General features: G+C 36.6%; 2 protein-coding genes across 9 annotated transcripts in view; one reads left to right on the forward strand and one right to left on the reverse strand.

Moving 5' to 3' along the window:
* The window catches only part of rock2b (rho-associated, coiled-coil containing protein kinase 2b), a 37,803-nt gene extending 34,270 nt beyond the window's left edge, over positions 1-3,533 (reverse strand). For 2 of the 4 annotated variants that reach the window (XM_067384050.1, XM_067384047.1), the window contains exon 1: positions 2,904-3,532. In XM_067384050.1, coding sequence (XP_067240151.1) covers positions 2,904-3,002 — 99 coding nt within the window. In that variant the 5' untranslated portion in view covers positions 3,003-3,532. Of the gene's footprint in view, positions 1-2,903 lie in introns of all 4 variants that reach the window. The other 2 variants (XM_067384048.1, XM_067384049.1) reach the window with 2 other exon arrangements.
* Positions 1,477-22,036, forward strand: ak9 (adenylate kinase 9). 5 transcript variants are annotated; one of them, XM_067384042.1, is made up of 38 exons: positions 1,477-1,573; positions 6,559-6,608; positions 6,835-6,963; positions 7,097-7,160; positions 7,247-7,299; positions 7,401-7,497; positions 7,585-7,697; positions 7,898-8,059; positions 8,908-9,030; positions 9,108-9,182; positions 9,563-9,664; positions 9,741-9,880; positions 9,959-10,281; positions 10,425-10,469; positions 11,309-11,439; positions 11,525-11,675; positions 11,793-11,910; positions 13,072-13,151; positions 13,299-13,343; positions 13,464-13,658; positions 13,775-13,902; positions 14,257-14,460; positions 15,267-15,572; positions 15,667-15,788; positions 16,711-16,930; positions 17,054-17,146; positions 17,227-17,445; positions 17,592-17,810; positions 17,927-18,140; positions 18,267-18,468; positions 18,587-18,733; positions 19,461-19,678; positions 19,803-19,999; positions 20,087-20,256; positions 20,453-20,551; positions 20,964-21,066; positions 21,267-21,381; positions 21,554-22,036. In XM_067384042.1, the coding sequence occupies exons 3-38, from the start codon at positions 6,844-6,846 to the stop codon at positions 21,775-21,777; spliced, it is 5,337 nt and encodes a 1,778-aa protein (XP_067240143.1). In that variant the 5' UTR covers positions 1,477-1,573; positions 6,559-6,608; positions 6,835-6,843; the 3' UTR covers positions 21,778-22,036. The 5 variants fall into 5 exon arrangements, with proteins under 5 accessions (XP_067240143.1, XP_067240142.1, XP_067240145.1 ...); XM_067384041.1 differs by lacking the exons at positions 1,477-1,573; positions 6,559-6,608 and adding an exon at positions 3,336-3,424; XM_067384044.1 differs by lacking the exons at positions 1,477-1,573; positions 6,559-6,608 and adding an exon at positions 3,336-3,424 and having other exon boundaries at positions 11,315-11,439.
* The last annotated feature ends 32 nt before the right edge of the window (positions 22,037-22,068 follow it).

Here is a 22,068-nt window from a genome sequence, read left to right on the forward strand (position 1 = left end):
ACAGACTTTTTTTTCAATAACATTCAAAAAATCTTACCGAACTCAAACTTTTGAATGATAGTGTGCATTTATATACCTTGAAAACTTAGAATTAAACATTAGGTTTCCATTTGCAAGGTTTGTAGCTTTTGTAACAAATCAGCACACTCACATAGACCAAACACACACACACAGCACAATCAACAATGACAGAATCCTGTTTTCCCTGCACCAAGATTCAGTCCACAATACAGTGTTTCAAAGTGCAAACAAACTCAAAAGGAAGCTGGAGCCAGCTATCTCTCTCCTCAATTGAAGGATGTGACCTCAGCTTCCTGTATGACATTTCCCCTGGTAGCAACGCAGCAGGACAATGAGTCTGCATCCATTTTCGATCATTAGTCATGAGTTTAGAATTATTTGTAATAATTAATTTATAATGATTCATATAGTGCCTATAGTTCAGTTGCATCACAAACATTACAATGAAACAAGAACATCTCACTAAATGACTTCAACATCAGAATGGGTTTGTGATGTTGACATCATAAACTAAAATGGAGCTTTCTCTGATAACCATTACTTGGAAGAGCATCAGATGGAAGACAGGATATCATCCTCTGGATAAACAGGAACAAAACGAAACCTAAAATAGGTGATGTATATTTTCAGCCCTGTTACTGAGAGCTGACTTAGCATGCATGGCTAAGCAGATGAGGTGCTGAATGGATGTATTTAAATAAACATGCTGTGGAATGAACCAGCTGCGATTTAGTTAGGTCTTTCCCTGGGCCTTCCATAGCCAGAATATGACGCGCACACACACACACACACACCAAAAATACATCACCCAATACCTCCAGTGCTTGTTCATAGATAGCCATCATTTTCCATTAGTGGAACAGTTAAGCACAGAATGCTACCTAACCAGACATTTTAAAGGGTTTGTGTGAGTGTGTGTGAATATTATTTATGTGTGTGCACAGAGATTTTTTTTTTTTAAAGTGAGTTCATTAATCATTTTAATTAGTTGCACACACTGTCGTCTTGAACTTAAACTGACACCTAGTGGTGTGGATGCAGCATTAGTCCACACAAGGTTATGATAAGGACAGCATTGAAGATAAGTGCTATCACAGTCAGTATTCATGAATAATTTATTCAGTGAGATCAAGTGTCCAATAACGGGGGGATATTAAGATAAAATGAAAAGTATTCAGCTGGACATTTTCAGAAGTGTTCAGCTGATTTTAAAATGACCACCCCGCTCCACGTAAAATAAAACAGCTTTTATTAGGCTACTGATTGGAGTTTCTCATGCTTGTTACTTTATGTGTAAAATATTGTCAATGAGGAAAATATAAGGAACAAGCTACTATGTTAAGAAGTCAAGTGTCACCATTGTGCCCTTGAGCAAGTCACTTAAATCCAGACAGCTTCCTTGTAATAATTGCATGGTAAGATTTTGACAGTCTAACATTGTAAAGAATCACCCAGTGAAAGCAGGGCGTGCCAACTTTCAGTCTCGCTCAAAAATGCAGTGCTTGTCTGGAATGAGGGTTTTCTTCTGCAGAGGAGAATGCTGGGTAATAAGGTGAGAGATTTGACTCTTAGATTGACAATAGGAGAACACATTCTAGTCATTCTTACCCTGAAAAGCTGGCTTGACAAGTCCTCACGTTTCACTCTAACCCAGTCATTGATTAAACATGGTATCTTCACCTGCGCTCTAATGATATACGTGTATAATTGAAAATGACCAAAGCCTAATGCTTTAGCTGCTGTATTTGGAGAAAGTATTACCATCAAAAGACAGCAACATTATACTGTGGGCAAGGGTGTGTTGATAACATTCTGATCAGAGATAAGACACAGGAACATTACCACAATCCTCTGGGACAAACATCCATTCATTTGTTTACAACCTCAACACGTAATGCACTTTTGTTTTGTGTTGTACAACCTATATGTGTATGAAGAGCTTTCAGGTATCTTCAATATCTTGCTGGGTGGTATATTAGAATATATAATATTAACATTATTTTGTAATAATAAAATACAAAACTTTTATAAGCAACATTTGAAATAATCAATATGGCCCATATAGGTAATTTAAATATCAAAAATTAAATATTTGGCGTTTCCAAATGTGGTAGTATTCTAGATTTGTGATAGAGTTCTCTACATATTCCAACCAGCTGGTCCCCTCATTCCTAATTTAGAAATGTGTAAATTTAGAGTGTCTCTATTGATTTACATGTGCATCGCTTTCCAATTAAGCTTGATATTCTGGTAAAGTCTTTATTAAAAAAAAAAAAAACTGCTCCACAGCTCTTTTAAAAATTCCTGTACACATGTAATCATGTTCAGAATAAACATGCAGCTGCATTCTGGAAATACTGGAGAGACCAGCTCTTGCTATTACTGTACATTTTTAGTAATTCTGGATTGGATTGAAATCAACTGCAACTTCTCACTGCAAAAAAATATATATATACCTAATATTATCCAAAAATACTTTTTGGGTGTCATTAGAGGGTGGTGATGATTCTCTGGGCCCCACGATTTCAACTGAGGGGGCCCTGGAACGTGATTTCAACAACCAGGGCTCCGGATACACTAGCCTAGTCAGTATGTTCTGAACGAAACGTTATTTACATGATCCAAAGTTCTGACTAAGCCATATGTCAGCAGCAGTCTCATTTTGTTTACTAGAAACAACTATATTCTGGTTATGGCAGTCAAAATGTGTTTGCAGAATCCAAATTATGATTAATATCACAATATGCAAACCTAATGTCATGACACTTCCATAGAACAGCAAAACCTGTTATGTGTAGATGTATGTTACACTGTGTACAAAAAACAACAACAAAAAAAACACATTTGCTTTTGTATTGCATCCCATTTTTCTATAACCTTACCAGCAAACTCTCCAAATTCAACGGTGAGCGTTGGTCCTTGATGATTGACTCCAGTTTTCTCACTCGAGTTTCTAGTCTCTTTCCTGCTCCGGTCGACATTGCGGCAGTTCTGTGGTGTTGTGAAGGTCCCGGTAGACATCAGATTGAGAGCCGCGATTGTGGGACTTCAAACGTCCGAATCAAACTTGTCACAACCTGCCGTACTTCAACGCGACGCCTGTGTGGGAAAGCTCACCGGTTCTGGATGAATGAGTTATTCAGCCTTCATACATTGCATAAATACACGGAATGCAGTTGTTATGTGTCTTATCCTAGGTAGCCTAAATGACAGCGACGTTCCGCGTGCTCGTGCCAACATAAAAATCAAAGGTTAGACCCACGCGTTCAGGAAGCAGAGTGTCTCTCCCGCTCCGGTTTAAAATTACAAGGGGAAAAACCTTCCGTGTTTTGAAAATCACACCGCTGATCTTCCTGACTGGGATTTTTTGAGTAAATGAAGCGGAGGGGAGTAATGAGAACATGTATGTAGATCTTAATGGCGTGTTTCTTTGTTGCAGCGCGCGTCCCTCCCCTGCGGCCGCTGGAATTCTTTGGATCTTATCTCAGCCATCGCTTTTACCAGCCGAACGTCACTCTCTAAATACGACCCGATATACTACACTAGATATATTTAGACGGTTACATATATTTATTTTTGACGGCATGCGTAAGCGTGAGTGAGCTTATAGCCTACTAGAGAGAGACTTGCTACTTTTTCATGTGCGTATTGTAAATTTACGCACTGAAATTGTGTGTATAGGCTACTGATGTCAAAAATTAAATGACAAATTTCAGTGACCATTGTGACTCATCATAATGGAATATTTGAATATTTTTAAGTCATCCTCTTTGTTATCTAAGCCATATTAAGGAGAAATATTTGGATAATTTCATAATTTAGAGGTATTTGTGTTAACAGTTCTAATAATCCTTAAAGGATTAGTTCACTTTCAAAAAAAATTTTTCCTGATAATTTACTCACCCTCATGTTATCCAAGATGTTCATGTCTTTCTTTCTTAATTTGAAAAGAAATTAAGGTTTATGATGAAAACATTCCAGGATTATTCTCCTTATAGTGGACTTCAATGGTCTCCAGACGGTTGAAGGTCAAAATTAGTTTCAGTGCAGCTTCAAAGGGCTCTAAATGATCCCAGACGAGGAATAAGGGTCTTATCTAGCGAAACAAATGGTCATTTTTGAAAAAAAATGTAAATGTATATGCTTTATGTAAACAAATGATCACCTTGCACATGCTTCCGCCAAAACCACACTTTCGTATTCTTCAAAAAGCTTAAGCTGTATGTCCTACACTTGAAGAATAGCTGTTTTGGTGGAAGCACATGGAAGGCGATCATTTGTTTACATAAAGCATATACATTTACATTTTTTTCCGAAAATGACAGATCGTTCCGCTAGATAAGACCCTTATTCCTCGTCTGGGATCGTTTAAAGCCCTTTGAAGCTGCACTGAAACTGTCATTTTGACCTTCAACCATTTGGAGTCCATTGAAGTCCACTATAAGGAGAGTAATCCTGAAATGTTTTCATCAAAAACCTTAATTTCTTTTCGACTGAAGAAAAAAAGACATGAACATCTTGGATGACATGGGGGGTGAGTAAATTTTCAGGAAAATTTTATTTGAAAGTTAACTATAATCCTTTAAAGGTACAATTTGTGATATTTTTCCCGCTAGAGGTCGCTAGAAGCCTATTCAAAACAAAGGCGTAGTTTGATGACGCCAAGTTTTAGAGCGGAAACTTGGGACATGTGGTCTCCATCTCAAAGGACGGTGCAAAAGAATAGGGATTGGAGTCTGGAAGAACTCATGTTCGTGGATACGATTATTAACGTTACTGTAGTATGAAGCAGAGCAGGACCGAGTGTTGCGGGAGCTGAACGAGGAGCTGGAGCGATTGATCAACACATGCCTCACGAGCAGCAGGACTTTTATTATGACACAGTCGCCGGCGCCGCTTCCGCTTTTCCGGTCATGAGTTTACAGGAGCTGTCCTTGTCGACAGAACCAGCGGCAGATGGTAAACAGTAATTATGTTCCATAAATAAGTAACACAATCCACCATAAAACGTGCAAGAAGTAAATAAGGAACTGCTTGAAGCAAGCTAGTGGTTTGCTGGACGCTAGACACTACTTCCGCATTTGTCCACGGCACTGTTGTCATGTGGTTTCTACATCAGTAAAGGCGGTAACAAAGGGTAACTGACATCATTGGCAGGTGACTGCACCGCCCCGTGTCACGGTTTAGAATGGGAATTTTCTCATGATTTACAAGTAGTTGAAAACATTAGAGATATTGTTTGTAATCAGCTGGACAAAATTTATTACACTAGCCTAGTGGTTTTTGGATATTTTACTGCGAAAAATTTACATATTGTACCTTTAAACAAATGAATCCATTCACAATCATTTCTCACTCATGGCTGTTAAAACCAAATCCATTTTTTTTTTTTTTTTTTTTTAAATAAGCAAGTAGGCTATATAATCTGTGTATGACACCCATATAAAAACCCATGCGGGGCCCTTATTGACATCATGTTGGCTAATATTTTATTAACTTGTTACTCTCTGTATTAATTATAATGCTCTCTATGAGGGCTGAACACATTCATTAAGCAGTGTTGTGTCAATGGAAAACAGCTGACAGGGACTGACACTGCAGAAAATCAAAGGCTAGACACATGATGTCTCTTATCAGCCAACAGCCTTTGATTGTACTGATAAGGGGGGAAGAAAAATGACCACAGATTCAAAATACCAGTCTGAAAGACAGAAATTTTAACAAAACTTTTGTCATGCAATTTAGGTATCCTAAATATGTGCTTTATATCTAGTATAAATCTGCATATCTATATAGTCTACTAAATATGTGGTGAAATCTAACTGGTTTTGTTCATGTAAAAAATTATTTATGACTAAATATGATAGGTAGTTATATTTGTCTGGGAACACCTACTTCTGGCACAGAGTGTTAATGTGAGGAATGAGGAAGCAGTTTGTTGTATGTCTCAGAATATTGTCCCCAATTAATTAAGCTGGCTTAATTAATTTCTATGGATTAGACTAGAGAGAACTGCCATAATCCAGCGTTAACTGACCTTAAATATCAGCTAAAAAGGAATCTTTATTTTCTACTGTTTGTAAAATCAGCTTCACAGTGACCTGCATAGCGTTTTATCAGGGATGGTGTATTTAGCCTACTTAATAATTTGGGGGTTTGAAGCATATCCCACTCAAAATATGAATTAAAGATCTATATCTAAGTTATATGGTTTAGATTTTAGAGTGCAATTCCAGTGTGTGTGTGTACTTTTAACTAACACTTTAGAGATAAATAAATTGCCAATCAGCCAAGCACGCGCAACACTGACATCTGGTGGTCAAATTGAATGAGTTCATATTTAAGCAAATATGAAAACGCTTTTGGCAAATTAAAAACGTATTTAAAAAAATAATACATATCAGTGTCACTATATAATGTCTGGGGATGTTTTTACAGTAATTGGTAAGCCCATGTCAACAAAATAAAAGCTGGTCAAATTTCGTTTTTCTCTTCTGTTGTGGGCTGGTTGTCATGACACCGTTCAAACACATGAAGTGCGAACAGAGATGGAGGTTACATTCTGTGGCTGCAGTCACTATTATAAAGTGAGTAAAAACATTGAACAAAGAGAATATGATGTTTATTTATCGTATCGAAGCATATAGGATAACAGAAGTTAAACAGAACAGAAAAAAAGTTGATTTGATATGGCGTGCGATACTCAAAACATACAGTCTTAATGTCAGATGATAATTAACGATGAATTGATACTGAACTTGACAGTTTGACCTAATTGAAACAAATTTATAGTTCTGTATTTCTGTTTTACAGTAACATACTATGTCATCCACTGTCTCTAATGCGTCCAACTTCCCGTTAGTGGATAAACTAATCGAGGATGAAGCAGAAAGAGAGATTCTGCTCTCCAAAACAACATGTTTTATCATCATTGGAAAACCAGTGAGTTTCCAACATGCATCCTCCTTATTTCTCAAAAATGAAAGTAAATAGTTCTCAGTCAAAACAAATAACAGTATTTAAACATATATAGCAGTATTTAATTAAAATGTGTGATTTTTTATATTATTTTCAGGGTGTTGGCAAATCTACTCTTGCCAGAAAATTAGCCAAGACTTGGAATTGTATCCTCATTGATGGTAAATGATCAAGTGCCTAATTTAATACCTCAGTGCCATTAATACATATGGACTTTCTGAGTATTTGTATTTCTTCACCCTTTTAGATACAGATCTTCTCAACAGCCACATCAATGATGAGACTGAACAAGGTATACAGGTGTGTATCACTTGTGTTTATTTATTTAGTTGCTCATAATAGAAATAACTGATTCCCTACAAACAATTCTAGCTGTGTCAAATAAAATATGTCTGTTTCAGCTCTTTAAGATTCTGGCTGAAGGGAAAGCTGTTCCAGAAGAGATGATGGTCCAGTTAATTGTTGACCGGCTCAAGTCACCTGATGTAGAACATTACGGTAAGGATATGACAGAACTAAAATAACAATTCAATAAATAATTCATATATATATTTGTAATGATTTTTTTGAATTATGGTTGAGCAGGTTATATCCTGGCCTGTTTGCCATCAATGTCAGAGGAGTACCTGAAGATACAGGAGCAAATAAACCTGATTAAAAGCCTCAGAATGCCACCAGACTTCATCATCAACATCAAGGTTTTTCACAATATTAATGCTATCTATACTCCTCGGAATTTTAAGATAAACACTCATTTAACCTATTGGCAGCCATACAATTTAATTATATTGTTTTTGTTGTGTTGTTTTGCCATGTTTTTGCAATGCTGACATTGCCCTGTTATATTCACTTCTGTATAAACACAATTAAGAAATTGCCATTTAATGTATGTCTGCAGTGTGCTGACAGCGACCTGATCCACAGACTGTCAGATGAGCGTCAACATCCAGAGACAGGCCGTGTGTTCCACAGGGAGAAGTGGGACCCTGTGAAGAAAGACACAGTCATTAGAAGAAGCAGCACAGAAGAAGAGGAAGAAACAGAGGATCTGGAGGAAGAGGTAATACTTAAGCTGCATCCTAAATGACGCACTGTACACTATGCAATTATACGCACACTACTGTCTAGTGTATGAATTATATTTGGTTATTTTGTCATTCAAATTTGGAGTCTGATGGAGTTTACATAAACAGGAAAGCTGTAACAGGTGTGCATGAAGTGGGGGGAGGGGTTAATTAAGTGCATCCTGGTATTTGAAATGCACTTTTTCTTTTTGGAAATTTAAGGGTTAACACGCTACTCACTATTTTTTAGTATGTGAATTGGGATGCACCTTTAGTGCAGCTGTTTCACTCGAAGAACCCCCATATAGGCTTAAATATTTCTTCCAGTATTTCAGCTTGTTGTTAAACTTTTTTTAACAAAAACTGGTATATCCATTAAATAAGATTAAATAACATTAAATAATTGTACATAATCAAGCACAATTAATGTTGTGATTCCAAAGGTTTCAAGAACTGTGGGTGCTGCAATAAAAACAACAGCTGCAGTTTTTCATTAAATGTTCCTTTTTTAGATTAGATTTGATTATTTTAATACATAGTCATAAATAATACATAGATTTAAATATTATTTAATTTAAATCATTTTAAGTTATTTGTGACCATGTTTGAAGTTTGCTAAGGCCCCCTGATTGGGAACCACTGACAAAAGTGTCAGGATTGACAAAAGTGGAAATTGAGTTCAGTATATTATTGCAATTATTTATTTTCTAGACACTTTACCAAAGCATTGTTTATATTGTATTTACAGAAAGTTACTTTTTAAAGTTTCATGAATGAATTCAGAATTGCCATTTTTAAAGTCTGTGTGCAACTGACTAAATTAAATTGAAAATCTGTGTTAAAGATGGAAGAGATAGAGCTACAGAAAGACAAGATCACACAGCTAGTCAGAGTGAGCGAGAATTACCCAGAGAACGCCAAGAGCAGGATCATGCGCTATAAGGACACCATCCTCAGGCCTCTAGAGGTAATGGCACCTCGTGTATACCTGCATACACACTATTATTGAAACAAAGAGCAGTTATACTTATGTTTGATGTGTAGGATTACATGGCAGATCATAATCCCCCATATTTATTTGAGCTGGATGGAAACAAGGATCCAGAAGAGCTCTTTGAGGTGGGTGACCTCTGTCAGGCTGTAATGCTTATAGGCCTGTTCACACCAAGGACGATAACTATAATGATGACTATAAAAATGTAATAATACTTCTAATTCTACTGAAATAGTGTAATCCACACCACAGATATAATGATAACGATACTGGTCAATGATATCATTGGAATCATTTTTATTCCAGCTGATGAATGATAAAAACATTGACAGCCAATCAGAATCCATCCTGCTGTAGTGTGGCTGCTAATATAGTTATCATTACGGTTATCGTTACGGTTATCGTTTTCAGCCTTAAGAAGACTGCTGTCTTGAAATCACTAAAGCATTCAAATTACATGATATATAATGTAATGATACTGATCTTTCCAATTGCCTGTGCACAGTCAGTAATGTCCCGTTTGGAGTCCATGGCTGTGAGGTGTCCAGCTATGCCTGTGCGTTTGATGCCGACAGAGGACCCAGAGCTTGATGATCATATGGACTTGGTCAGATACTGCAAACACACACCTCTCTAATGTGACCTTCATTTTACATGCCTCTTCATCATGTCTGTTTTTGTAGGAGGAGCTGTTTCGGACTCTGTCTTCCTGTAGGAATGTTGCACCAGGCTTTCATTGGCGAAGGAGTCGATGGTCCTGGAACTGCCCAGTCGCACTCAAAGAGGGCATGATGGTCAAGGGCAGACAAGAGTTCGCCGTTGGGTTTGTGAAAATGCATTTATTATAAATAAAACTACTACAAAGTGGCCATTTATACATTTCATATTTTCTTTCCATCAGCTTCATGGATAAGATCTACGTCCTGTCAACTCAAAATGCTCTGCAGAAGTTCATGGCGAACCCTCGATGCTATCTGCTGCCACCCGTACCCCACTTGCCTTGCAGGGTGTCCGTGATCGGCCCACGATGCTCAGGAAAGAGCACAATGTGTGCACTGCTAGCAGAGCATTATGGGGCTGTAGTGGTAGATGTTGAGGCGCTGATGGAGCGTACACTGAGTATGTTTAAAAAAGACATGTTGGACAAAGTGCGTCACGATGCCACCCTCGCAGGCTTGGAGAAGGTCCGAGCCAAGATGCAGCTTGAGGCTACACATGCATCAGGTTAGAAAGGTTATTAGGATGCCAACTTGGTAAATCTAACAAACAACAAGCTCCATTGCATGATGGAATGATAATATGATTGATTTGGGAACTTTTAAAACATTCCGGGACACATTTGAGATGGTTTTTCTCCATTTTTGTAGGTAATGTGACAACCAGTGAGGGAGAGTCTGATGAAACTTACTCAGGTGAGGTTAATCCACAAACATGAACTTTACACCCCTCTCAGCTTCACTGATAACAATGTATATTCTGTGCTTTAACATTTTGTTAACTGTTATCTTTCATGTCATTTTTATACATACATGAAATAAATGAAAAAGGTACCAAGTTCAATGGTAATTCAGGGGTTACAGAGAGTGTTAAAGGATTGGTTCACCCCAAAATTAAATATCTGTCATCATTTACTCACCTTCATGTTGTTCCAAACCCATAAGACTTTCGTTCATCTTCGGAACACAAATTAAATTATGTTTAATGAAATTGGAGAGATTTCTGTCAATGAAATCAAAAGTCCACGCAACTACCACTTTTAGTACTAGCCCTTTAAATACTATAAAATATAAATACTGCACATAAATACTATGAAATGCACCTTGCTACTTTGAACTGTTGCAGTGTACTTACTTTAAACTAAATCTAAAATTAAATGTGTAAATTAAATTAGAATCTTTTGAAACAATGAACGTTTTTATTCATTGAAATAAAGCTGAAATCAAATATGAATATTAGATTAAAAACTTAGACTTAAAAAAGTTGCCTTTGCAACTAACAAAAAATAAGTTTTAGCTGAAGTACTAAAATTACTCAAAATAAAAAAGCTAAATAGAAATATTTAAAAAATCAAAAACTTAGAAAAATGACAAAAGCAATGTTAGCAAAACTAAAATAGAATATGAATAAAATTAAACTAAAAGAGAAAATTAAAATATAAAAACAACAGCCAATCCAAAATATTAATAAATAATATAATAGTAAATAAATAATACTAAAATAACACTGAATTGGTAATGTGTCCTTATTGCAGCAATAGAGGTGACAGAAGATCATTCAGATGTTCAAGCTCTTGTGGAGGAAGCTATGAAGGAAGCAGCAGAGTCTCCAATCTCAGCTTCACGGGAGTTTTATTTGGAGGCCCTGGAGAAGCACATAAGAGAGGTAGACAGCTGTGCTGCCACCCTCAGCTTTCATACTTACATAAAACAACATTATTTGTGTTTAAGAAATGCCTGTGGGTTGTTAGATTGAGGCTGAAGATGAGGACGCTGAATATAAAAGTGGATGGATACTGGACAACATTCCCAGCAGTAGATCACAGCTGATCACCATTGACGAACTACATGGTGTTATAACACCTGAAATCCTATTCTGTCTGCAAGACAATGATGGAGAGGGTGAGAGAAAGACATGTATTTGCATGTATACTAAATGACAAAACATTTTTTGGTCTTTCTTCTTTAGGCCATGAAGTCCACTTAGTTGTAATGGTCACTTGTTGTTGTTTATTGAAGGAAGAGCTGTACTAACCAGGATGTATGAACAGAATAAAAAAGAGGTGGATCGAGCTGTGTTGGCTCGCCTGAAGAAAGAAAGGAAACTGCATAAGACACAAGACAATCATGAGACACTGTGAGTGCAGCTCATACAAGGGCCCAGTTTCAGAAAATATAAAGCGGGTTTTAAAAGTTTGAAACCACTGGAGAGAATGCTTACTGATCCAAACTTTTGAATAGTAGTGTAAATGAAATTGATAATTTCTAAGTATTTCCAGGTTTAAATTAGATTTCGACTCCTAAATTTTCAGATGTTTGGATCCAGTTGCATCTGAAAGGACCTCAAAAACCTGTGGAGAAAAAACATTACAAGTTACACCCTTTGGTGCTCTACGATTATTTCGGACCAAAAAATTACGGTTTTTTTTTTTGTTATGTTTTTTTACTTTTTTACTTCATTGGAATGGTACGAAACTTGGTAAAAGTTTTGGCACTTGCTATGTGAAGACACACAAAAAATAATGGACATGATTTGAAAAGGTTATATCATCTTGAAAAAAATAGTCACACTTGTGCTCCTCACGGTCAAAAATGACTACATTGGAAAAGAATGGGAGATGAATTTCATCTAGTGAAAACTTTTGGTACTGCGGTAAAAAATATTACTGAAAGCACATTTTTTGAGATATAAAGCTCGAATTTGGAACACAACATTTTTGGATTTATCGCTTTGATTTTCTCACAGTTTTAGAGTAAAGCATGTTTTTGAAAATATATATTTCATATAAAAATTTAAAATAGTATTTTTGTGCATTTTTCATAACAATAAACTTAAAATTCTGTAACCTTTGTTAAGTTAACTTTTTTTAAAACTTTTTTCTCTTCAGAAATAATTTGCCAAGTATCATCTTTAAAAGGAGATCAAAATTAAGTTAAGCATTCAAAAAATTTAAGCATTCAAAATTTATCACAAATTAAGTTGGAAATTTAATTTTCAGGTCAATGCTCAAAAAGTGAATAAATGGATTATAAACTACAGTGTAAATATAATTTAGTACCATAAAATCCACTAAAAATACAAAATATTAAATAAAAAAACTAAAATATAGTACATTCATTTCATTGAAATAAAAAAAAATAAAAAAGTTTTTGACTGACACGTGAAGAGCACCAGAAGGTTAAGATATGGTTGATTTTCATGGTTTCATGGTGGAAAGTGGTGGTTTACGTATTTCAAAAATGAGGTGCGATTTGATTTTCTGAATATTTTCAGCATTGTTTTCATGCTTTTTTGCAGGAAACCGACTGAAGCCTTAAAGAAAGATTCGCAGCCTCCTGACACCCAGTCCAAACTAGAGACATTGCTTGAGGAGTCAGGTTGTACTCTTTAACATCATTACATTGCTGTGCATTTACATAATGTCAAATTCTGCTCAATCTTACAGTATTGCCAGTGGTCTTAGTTCTTAAAGTATGAATATGTGTTAAATTATGTTTTGATAAATAATTTATATCCATTTACAGAGAGTTCTGATAAGTCTGATGATGAAGGCAAAATTTCAAATGAAGGTTTGTAGTCTTATCTATTTGTACTGTATATTTTTCCTTTATTTGAGTGTCAGTTATGGTTTAATTGCTTCTTCTGGAAGGTATGTATTTTTGGATATCTATATATCTCTGGGTGTACAGAGGTGGTGCTTCCAACGGTGTGGGAAAATGGTTATCCTGACGGCCCAGAGATGAATGCCTTTAGTGTGCAGCTGAAGCAGTTTGTGGCAGATTGGGAAAGCATGGAGCACACCATCACCTGCAGCTATGCAATACTGAACATCACCAACAAAACACCTCAGGATATCCTCCAAGAGATGATTTACCATATGGAGAGTATGTGGAGTGGACTGTCTGTTTCATGCTCTCTAAATTAGCAGTAAGACCCTGTCATTCACTGTTATCCTTTCTGTTCTGTCTTTCTCTTGTCCCTCTCTAAATTTCTCTCTTAGAGCCATTTAAGTACAAAGCTTGGAGGATATCCAGTGCAGACCTGGAGGAGGAGGAAGAGGCTATACATGCGCTGGTACAGGCTGAGAAACAAGATGATGTTAATGAAGACGAGGAACAAGAATCAGAGGTGAAAAAGCGGCTTTTATCCGCCGAATCCCTTTTGACCTAAAATATTTACTTGAAGTACCCCCTAAGATTTTAAGTTAATATTTTAATAATTTAACAACACATTTGCATGTTCATGGTTCTCTGATGTTGTTTAATGGTTGCAAGGCATGCATGTAAACAAATATTAATCATAGTATTATTTTTTTTATTATTATTTTAATTTAATTAAATACTAGCTTTTCATCAATTCACAAACCCTGACTTAGACCAACAATTTATGAAAATAGGGCAGACAGATGTAAGAACACTTACAGTGTGAACAACCTGTTACTCATAGAATATCATACCACTCTTTTGTTTATGATGGTCTCAGGAGGAAGTCGGCTTTAAGAGGCAGCTGGGAGACACAAAGCATTTTTGTCCAGTGGTGCTAAAGGAGAGGGGTACGCTTCAACCGTGTCTGGAAGATTATGCTGCCAAGTACAGAGACAAAGTCTATTATTTCTCCAGCACAGAGGCTCAAGAAATGTTCCTACAGAACCCTGAACTCTACATATCTAACACACAACTAGTAAAGGTATTTTTTTTGTATTGAATCGGGATAAATGATAAACCAAAAAAAGAAAACATCTCACTCAATAGCTTCAAAGGTGCAATATGTAATATTTTTGCAGTAAAATATCCAAAAATATAAAGCTCAACACGTTTAGTCTTATTGTTTAAATCTAAATTTCTTGACCGAGCAAACGCACAGAGTAATGTTATAACATCATTTTCAACACACTCGAATGTATCTAACATGATAAACAGAGCTGTGTTACCTCATACTCATGACCGGAAAAGCAGAAGCGCCGACTGTGGCGACTGTGTCATAATAAAAGTTCCGCTGCTAGTGAGGCGTGTGTGTGCAATCGCTCCAGCGGCCTCGTTCAGCTCCCACAACACTCAGTCCTGCTCTGCTTTATACTACAGTTACATTAATAATCTCATCCATTGAACATGATTTGTTCCCGAGTCCAATTCCTATTCTTTTGCGCTGTCCGTTGAGGTGGAGGCCACATGTCCCAAGATTCCTCTCTAAAACTAGCCTTTGTTTTGAATAGGCTTCTAGCGACCTCTAGCGGCCAAAATTGTTACATATTGTACCTTTAATATGCAACATTTCGGTCAACAGACCTTCCTCAGGCATCATATATATATTTTTGTCAGGATAAATGATAAAAACACACACATGTTGGAAAGTGACAACAAACATCTGACCTCGTTTTGTACTTTTGAACGTCTTTTGCATCTGTGAAAAAACAAATCAATAGAAAATGACAAATATGTACAATATGTGGCAAATAATGTACTTAACACAAAGTTCTGCTTGTATGCACCCAGCCACCTGCGCTGCGTGTCTTCATGCTAGGAGTGAGGGGCTCGGGGAAGACCACCTATGGGAAGTGGCTTGCAGAGCAGCTGGGAGTCTTCCACATCCAGTTCCGAGAGCAACTACAGGAGCTGATCCTACGGAAGACCCAGAAACTTGTGTCATACGCAGATGATTCAGAACCCCCTGAGGAACCTCCAGAGGAGCTGCAGGGCCTGCTGGAGGCTCAGATCCAGGGTCAGAGTGCAGAATCCCCTCTAGAGCAGGACGACAAGACCAGTCATGAGGATACTGCATCTGATAAACCTGACACAAATGTAAGGGGGCTGTAAAGGCAAGATGTTTGTATTTTTCTTTTTTGTTGTTGTATAGCTTATCTCTGAATAATTTTATGCATTGGTATGTTTGTAGGAAGAACCAGCATTGACTGATGATGAGGAGGCCATAAAGGCATACCTGCAGGATGGAGATCCTCTCCCTCCGGAGATATTGGAAATGGTTTTATTACAGTGGTGGGACCAGGAACCCTACAAGTAAATGTTCATTCATAAACAATCACTATTTCACACATGCTACCTCATTAAACAATCACAAAAAAATAAATATATGCAGATATAGCCCAAACTTTAAAGCGTAAAAGAGATAGTACACCTAAAAATTTACATTTTTCACATCATTTCAAACCTGCAAAAAAAAAATGAGTTGTTTTTCAAGCTCCAATAGAAACTAAAAAAGCACTAACAGCACTTTTAAACAGTTATCATTCTTTAATATCTATCTATATATTTTTTAAAATAACTTTTTAAAGAGTAGCTGAACAATTAAACAGCCAAAAACTTTGAGTGATATTTATTTACTATTATAGTATTTATTCCTATTTTGAATTAAAATACATTTTTATATTTTCAGTTTTCATTTTAATTTTGTGCTTTTGACATTTTATTCTTTTTTTTGGGTAAATATTTCTGTATAGCTTTAATTTATTTTATATTGGTTTGTAGTTTAAGTTTTTTAATCTAATATTTATATTTTATTAAGTTAACAATAACACTGATTTGAGATCATTTAGATCACAAAACTTTGCATAAATATAATGGCACATATATCAATAATAGTAATATAATAATTTATTATTATAATAAATAATTATTAGTAGTAGTAGTAGTAGTAAAATATTCATAATGCATGTTTTTTATTGTTGTAATCTAATCATGTATTATTGTGTCAAAAAGCAAAAATATATAAATAATAAAACATAGTTAAACATTTATTCTGCATTATTTATCAGACAGCAATATCGTATCTGTCATAAAAAGGCAATATCAGTAATGATATTGCTACATTCCAAGGGAAAAATAAGCATAAGTGTTGGAATGTAGGAGGGTGAGTATATAATGTATGAAAGACACAATTGTCATTTTTTGGCAAAATATTCCTTGAAAAAATGTTTCTCAGATCCACAGGGTTTATTTTGGAGGGATTTCCCCAAAATCAAGAGGAGGTGTCCTTCATGGTGGAGCATCACTTGTTTCCAGATATGGTGGTAGTGATGTCAGTAGAGGTGTCTGAGGTGGTGCGGCGTCTCCTGCCTTCTCGGCTCACGCGTTGGAGAGAGAGACAAAAGCGCAGCCAAGAACAAAAGCATCTGGTCATTAAGCTGCGGAGTGAACTCAGGGTGAGTGTTTAAGTGAAAACTTCAGCACTTGGGATAAAAGGCTATTAAATCCAAATAAGCAAAATAAACAGCAGGTGAAACAGTTTTTGGAGTAAATATGCATTGGTCTGTGTCAAACTGTAGGAGCAGGCCATCACCCAGAGAAGAGCTGAACTTATGGCTGAACGTGCAACCAAAAAACCCAGCCCACTCACTCTGAAGCCCCTCAAAGAACAGGTCATTGATCGCTGTCGTCGTGTCTTGCATTGGTGAGTGACTCTGACAGATTCTGACTGGACATTCTGTTGCTTCATCAGGAGGATGAGGATGACGAAGAGGTGCAAGAAGAAGCAGAGGCAATGGACGAAGAAGAGCAGGAATGGGAGGAAATGGAGGCCATGCTCCTAGAGGAGTTTCCTCCTGTGGAGGAAGAGGAGGCAGAGGATGAAGGAACAGAAACTAGTGCAGAAGAGAGGCTGGAGACGGAAATAAGTCAGAGGTTTGAGAAGGATGACAACAATCTCACCAGTATGACGGTAAAGACGAGCTGAAAGCTCATATTATAAACAAATTTATAATGTAATTTAAGTCCCAAGTAATTTGACTTCTCATATTAGGAAGACATTATAGCACTTGTTCAATTCTACAAATTCTGCAGATAATACATTGTTTTTCTTCATAGGACTTTCTAACAGACAACCAAATCCCCCGTCTGGTTATAAGCGCAGGCAATTTGCCTCGGATTGTGAGGTACCAGCTCCTACAGGGAATCAAACCTCTGATGGTAAACAGAGACTCACTCTTTCAGATGTGTCAGCCAATCAGCTACAGTCTCGCCAGAAGACTCCTGTATTGTTCCTTTAAATATCCCAGTGCCTTCGGGTGCTGGGATCCTGTTAAGGTAAAAGCAGATATACAATATATTGACAATGAATTGAATAATAGAAGCCTAAAATAGCCTAAACAGAGCATAAAAATATAAAAAAAAGAGACAAAATATGCCTTTATGTTCTGTAGTATGCAGAAGGGGATTTGATCCAGCCTCCACAGGGCCCTTTCAACGCCACATTCCCTGTCATTCTACATCAGTTTGTCTACTTCTTTGCCTCCAGGGAGACACGCAACACCTTCATCCTCAACCCAATCAAATATCTCCGTCAACCAAAGCCCAACCCTTCCCTTCCCATCAAACTGGCTATTATTGGCCCACCCAAAGCAGGCAAAACCACAGGTCAGATTTCTGGAGATAAAATACAAGTATTTATAGACATTCATGAAAATATATAATAACTTAAAAGCAAATGTGTTTTTTATAAATTTCAGAAAAAGTAGCTTTTAACTATGTTTGTGCACTCAGTGGCCCGGGTGTTTGCGCACGAGTACGGTCTTGCTCGACTCTCAATTGGGGATGCAATACGTATGGTGATCAACAACCAGTCCAAAACTGAATTGGGATATCAGGTGCAGAAGCATTTGAACCAGGGCCTGACCGTTCCTGATGAACTAGCTATCCAGTGCTTGGAGGTGGCAGTAATGAGCCTGGTCTGCAGCACTCGTGGGTCAGGGCCACATTTTTTCCAATTAAATAATTGTACTTCTGCAAGAAAAAAATAACCTAAAAGACAGAAGACTGAGTCTATACGTGTATGTATCATTATACATGTGTTTGATCCTCAGGTTTGTGTTGGATGGCTTCCCTGTGACCAAGCATCAGGCTGAATTACTGGAATCCTGCAGCATTATTCCTATGCTAGTGATTGAACTGCAACTGGACACAGCGGAAGTGCTGAGGAGAGGCCTGAAAGACAGGGGAAAAAACAACAGGTTAGACCAGCACAAAAACTCACAAGCCTCCAGTGTTATTTTTGAATTCGCTTTTATTTTTGTATTTTCAGTTTACATTTTAACTTTTTGTAAATTTTAGTCATTTTGTTTTGTGCTTTTGCCATTTTATTAGTTTTAGTTTTTTTATTATTCCTAATTTAGATTCAATTTCAGTTTTAGTCATTTTAATACTTAAACATTTTATTTCAGTTAAATTTTCATTTAAATGTATTTTTTATAAGATTAAATTGTTTCATCTAATATTTTTGTATTTTATTTCAGCTTTATTTCAATTAAGGAAACTATTTTTATAGTTTCAGTTAACAATAACAACATTGACCTAAACATAATTCAGTTCTACTGCTAAAAACTACAACACCATTTTAATTCCACCTTGAAATAAAACATTTTTTTCGAGATTTAAAACTAGTCATAAAACTAAGAGAATAAAGTAATAATGTTTCGAGAATAATGTCATAGACTTTTTATTAGAAAAAAGTCAGAAAAAATGATAAGACGCAATGTTATTAGAATTAATGTTACGATTACAAGTATAAAGTTGTAAAAATTATGAGAATAAAAGCTGAATATTGCTTGTATTAAATAGATTTTATTTTATTTTAACGTGGGCAGTGTTACAAATGTTGTGGTATTATGATCTGGCATAATACGCATATTAGATGCAAATATTCACATTTTGTAAGATTATGGCATCTCTCTCCAACAGGCCTTACCCAATGCATGACAGCCCCCAGGTCCTAAACATTCGCAACTCTTGCTTCAGACGTGAAGTTGAAGCTATTAGGCATCACTTCCACCAGCAGTATCACAACTGGACTCCCATTGATGCTCACAAGAGCAAGTGGTGGGTATGGGAGCGAGTTTTAGATGAAGTTCGCATAAGCATAAGGCACAGTCATGCTTACCTGGAAAGAATTCAAAAAGGTGAGAGCATGCAAATGATGAACAGTTGTCAAACAAGAAGCACTAGTAATATGCATCTGTGTATTAAGCATTAAATTTGCATTGATATGTGTAGTTTTGTGATGGCTTTCTGTCATCCTCACAGGCCAGGCAGCCTGTATAAACAGACTGTGCATTACCCCAAGAGAGCTGCAGTCTCGGCTGGGCGAGTTTGGGCAGTACTGCCCAGTTAGCTTAGCTCTCCATCGTCATCTGGTGGACTGTTCAGATAATGCCTCACTTGAATTGGCTGCAGAGTTCAGGGGCCACTTCTACAAAATGGCCAGCATGCAGTTTCTAGAGGTAAAGTGTCAGATGGTCCGGCAGCATGTTCATCTGTACACAGAAACTTTGGTTTAACTCACTACCTCTCTTTATTTTTCCTAAAAGAGATTTTTAGAGTCCCCGGACCAGTTTGTGGTTCCAGTTTGCCCTTACCCATTGCCCCCTCCTCCACTCCTGCCTCATAAGCTCAATGCAGGCCAGGTGAAGAGCAGGTTCCCTCAACAGGTGGAGATGAAGGGTTTCTGCCCCGTCACTTATCTAGATGGTCAACAGAGGTACAGCCAAGAAACTCAATATCACTTATGGGGAGAATTACCTTAATTTTACTACACACTTCATCATTAATAAGCTACCTTTTCCACACACACTTTAGTAAAGTAAAAGACAAATTGTCATTTAAAAGCATTAGGCCTTAAGTGAATTTAAATGATTCACAGTGCAGTTCTACCATGTTTTTCTCTTAATCTGTAGGTATGAGGCCTTGGTGCGTGGGAACATGGAGTATGCTGTTGAGTATCGAAATAGGATCTATATATTTGAGAGCGAGAAGAAACAAGAGCAATTTCTCCAGTGAGTAGTAATTTGTCTGGATATATATATATTTGGACTTTTACATTGTTTCAAATATTTGACACAAAAATATTAAGCATCACAAATATTTTCAACATTGATAAGAAATGTTTCTTGAGCAGCAAATCAGCATATTAGAATGATTTCTGAAGGATCATGTGACACTGAAGACTGAAGTAATGATTCTGAAAATTCAGCATTGCCATCACAGGAATAAATTACAATTTAAAATATATTAATATACTGTAAAAAAATAGGCATTTTAAATTGTAGTAATATTTTAAAATATTATTGTTCATACTATATATATATATATCTTCAGTAAAGGTAATGATAATAATAGCCATAGCAATGTGCTATTTCTAATACAGCAACATGAGAAACAGATAATTCACAACAGAACTGTCCTCAGGTCACCTGAGATTTACTGGGACCAGAAACTTCCACATAAACTACCTCCGTTGGAAGATCCGGTCTTACTAACCTCTTTACCCATCATGGGCTATTTGGAACAAGTAAGAAAACAATGAAACACAGTAGACACCCACTTCAGTCTGTTAATCTGCTGCTTTTGTATACCTATTAAAATTGGTAAATGGTCACATAACAAAATGGCATGTGTGACCATCAATAGACTATTTTAACAAGTAGTAAAATAATTCTTAACCACAGTTATTGTAAATGTTTTTTTGTTTGTTTGTTTGTTTGTTTGTAGAGTGTGGCAGTACCCATAATCAAAGCCATGACTGCTGTTGGTCAACTCAAGCCCAAGTTCCCCTTTCTCAGTGTGAAGAGATCTGCTTTATTGTACCTGGCCTTTCATCTGAAAGGTGGCCTTGAATTTCTAATTTTGTCTTCCTTATGAATAGCTGGGGATGAGAAGGGTTTGGATAATGTTTTGATAATTTGTGAAAGAACGAAATTTATTCAATGTAGAATTATTTCAAATAAAGTAAAAGTATCTTCCCACACTTGAAACCTTCTACCTCTCCATCCTCACAGCATTCAACACCAGGAACCCGGACTATATTCGACAGAAGTACAAAAAGAAACTTCAAAAGTTTGAAGAAGGCTGTGAGCTCATCTCATACCTGGGTACGACCATGAAGACATACAGATCCCCTCTCCACCTGCCCCCAGATTTTGTACAGAAGCTGGACAGGTTTTTGGCCCTAGAAAAGTCCACCAAAACAGCCTCAGGTCTGATACAGCTTGGGGGCAGTTGAAACATAACTTCAAATAATAAAAACATTGAGTCAGCACATCACAGTATTTGATCAGTGTTGGTTGACAATACATTATTATTTTGCAAGCACTTTGTTCTGTTCCAATTGACAATGAAATAAATGGGCACAATAAATGTTTGATTTTGTTTTCAGCGTTTGATGTGTTTTTTTACAGACATGTTCCAATTATATATAAACTTTAAGAACTATAAAATATGTGATTGATTGAATAAAACGACAGATATTTCAATGAATAAACGTACAGAACGGTTCGTCATCGTTGTGCGCCAC

The sequence above is a fragment of the Chanodichthys erythropterus genome, chromosome 4 (genome assembly GCF_024489055.1).
Source record: "Chanodichthys erythropterus isolate Z2021 chromosome 4, ASM2448905v1, whole genome shotgun sequence".
NCBI lineage: Eukaryota > Metazoa > Chordata > Actinopteri > Cypriniformes > Xenocyprididae > Chanodichthys > Chanodichthys erythropterus.

Bases quoted from the DNA above. Each gene is read 5' to 3' on its own strand.
- ak9 (XM_067384042.1), top strand. From the start codon at position 6,844: ATGTCATCCACTGTCTCTAATGCGTCCAACTTCCCGTTAGTGGATAAA. The intron at 17,147-17,226 runs GTCATTGATCGC...TTGCTTCATCAG, and splicing joins TGAAGCCCCTCAAAGAACAG to GAGGATGAGGATGACGAAGA. The intron at 17,811-17,926 runs GTAAAAGCAGAT...TATGTTCTGTAG, and splicing joins GGTGCTGGGATCCTGTTAAG to TATGCAGAAGGGGATTTGAT.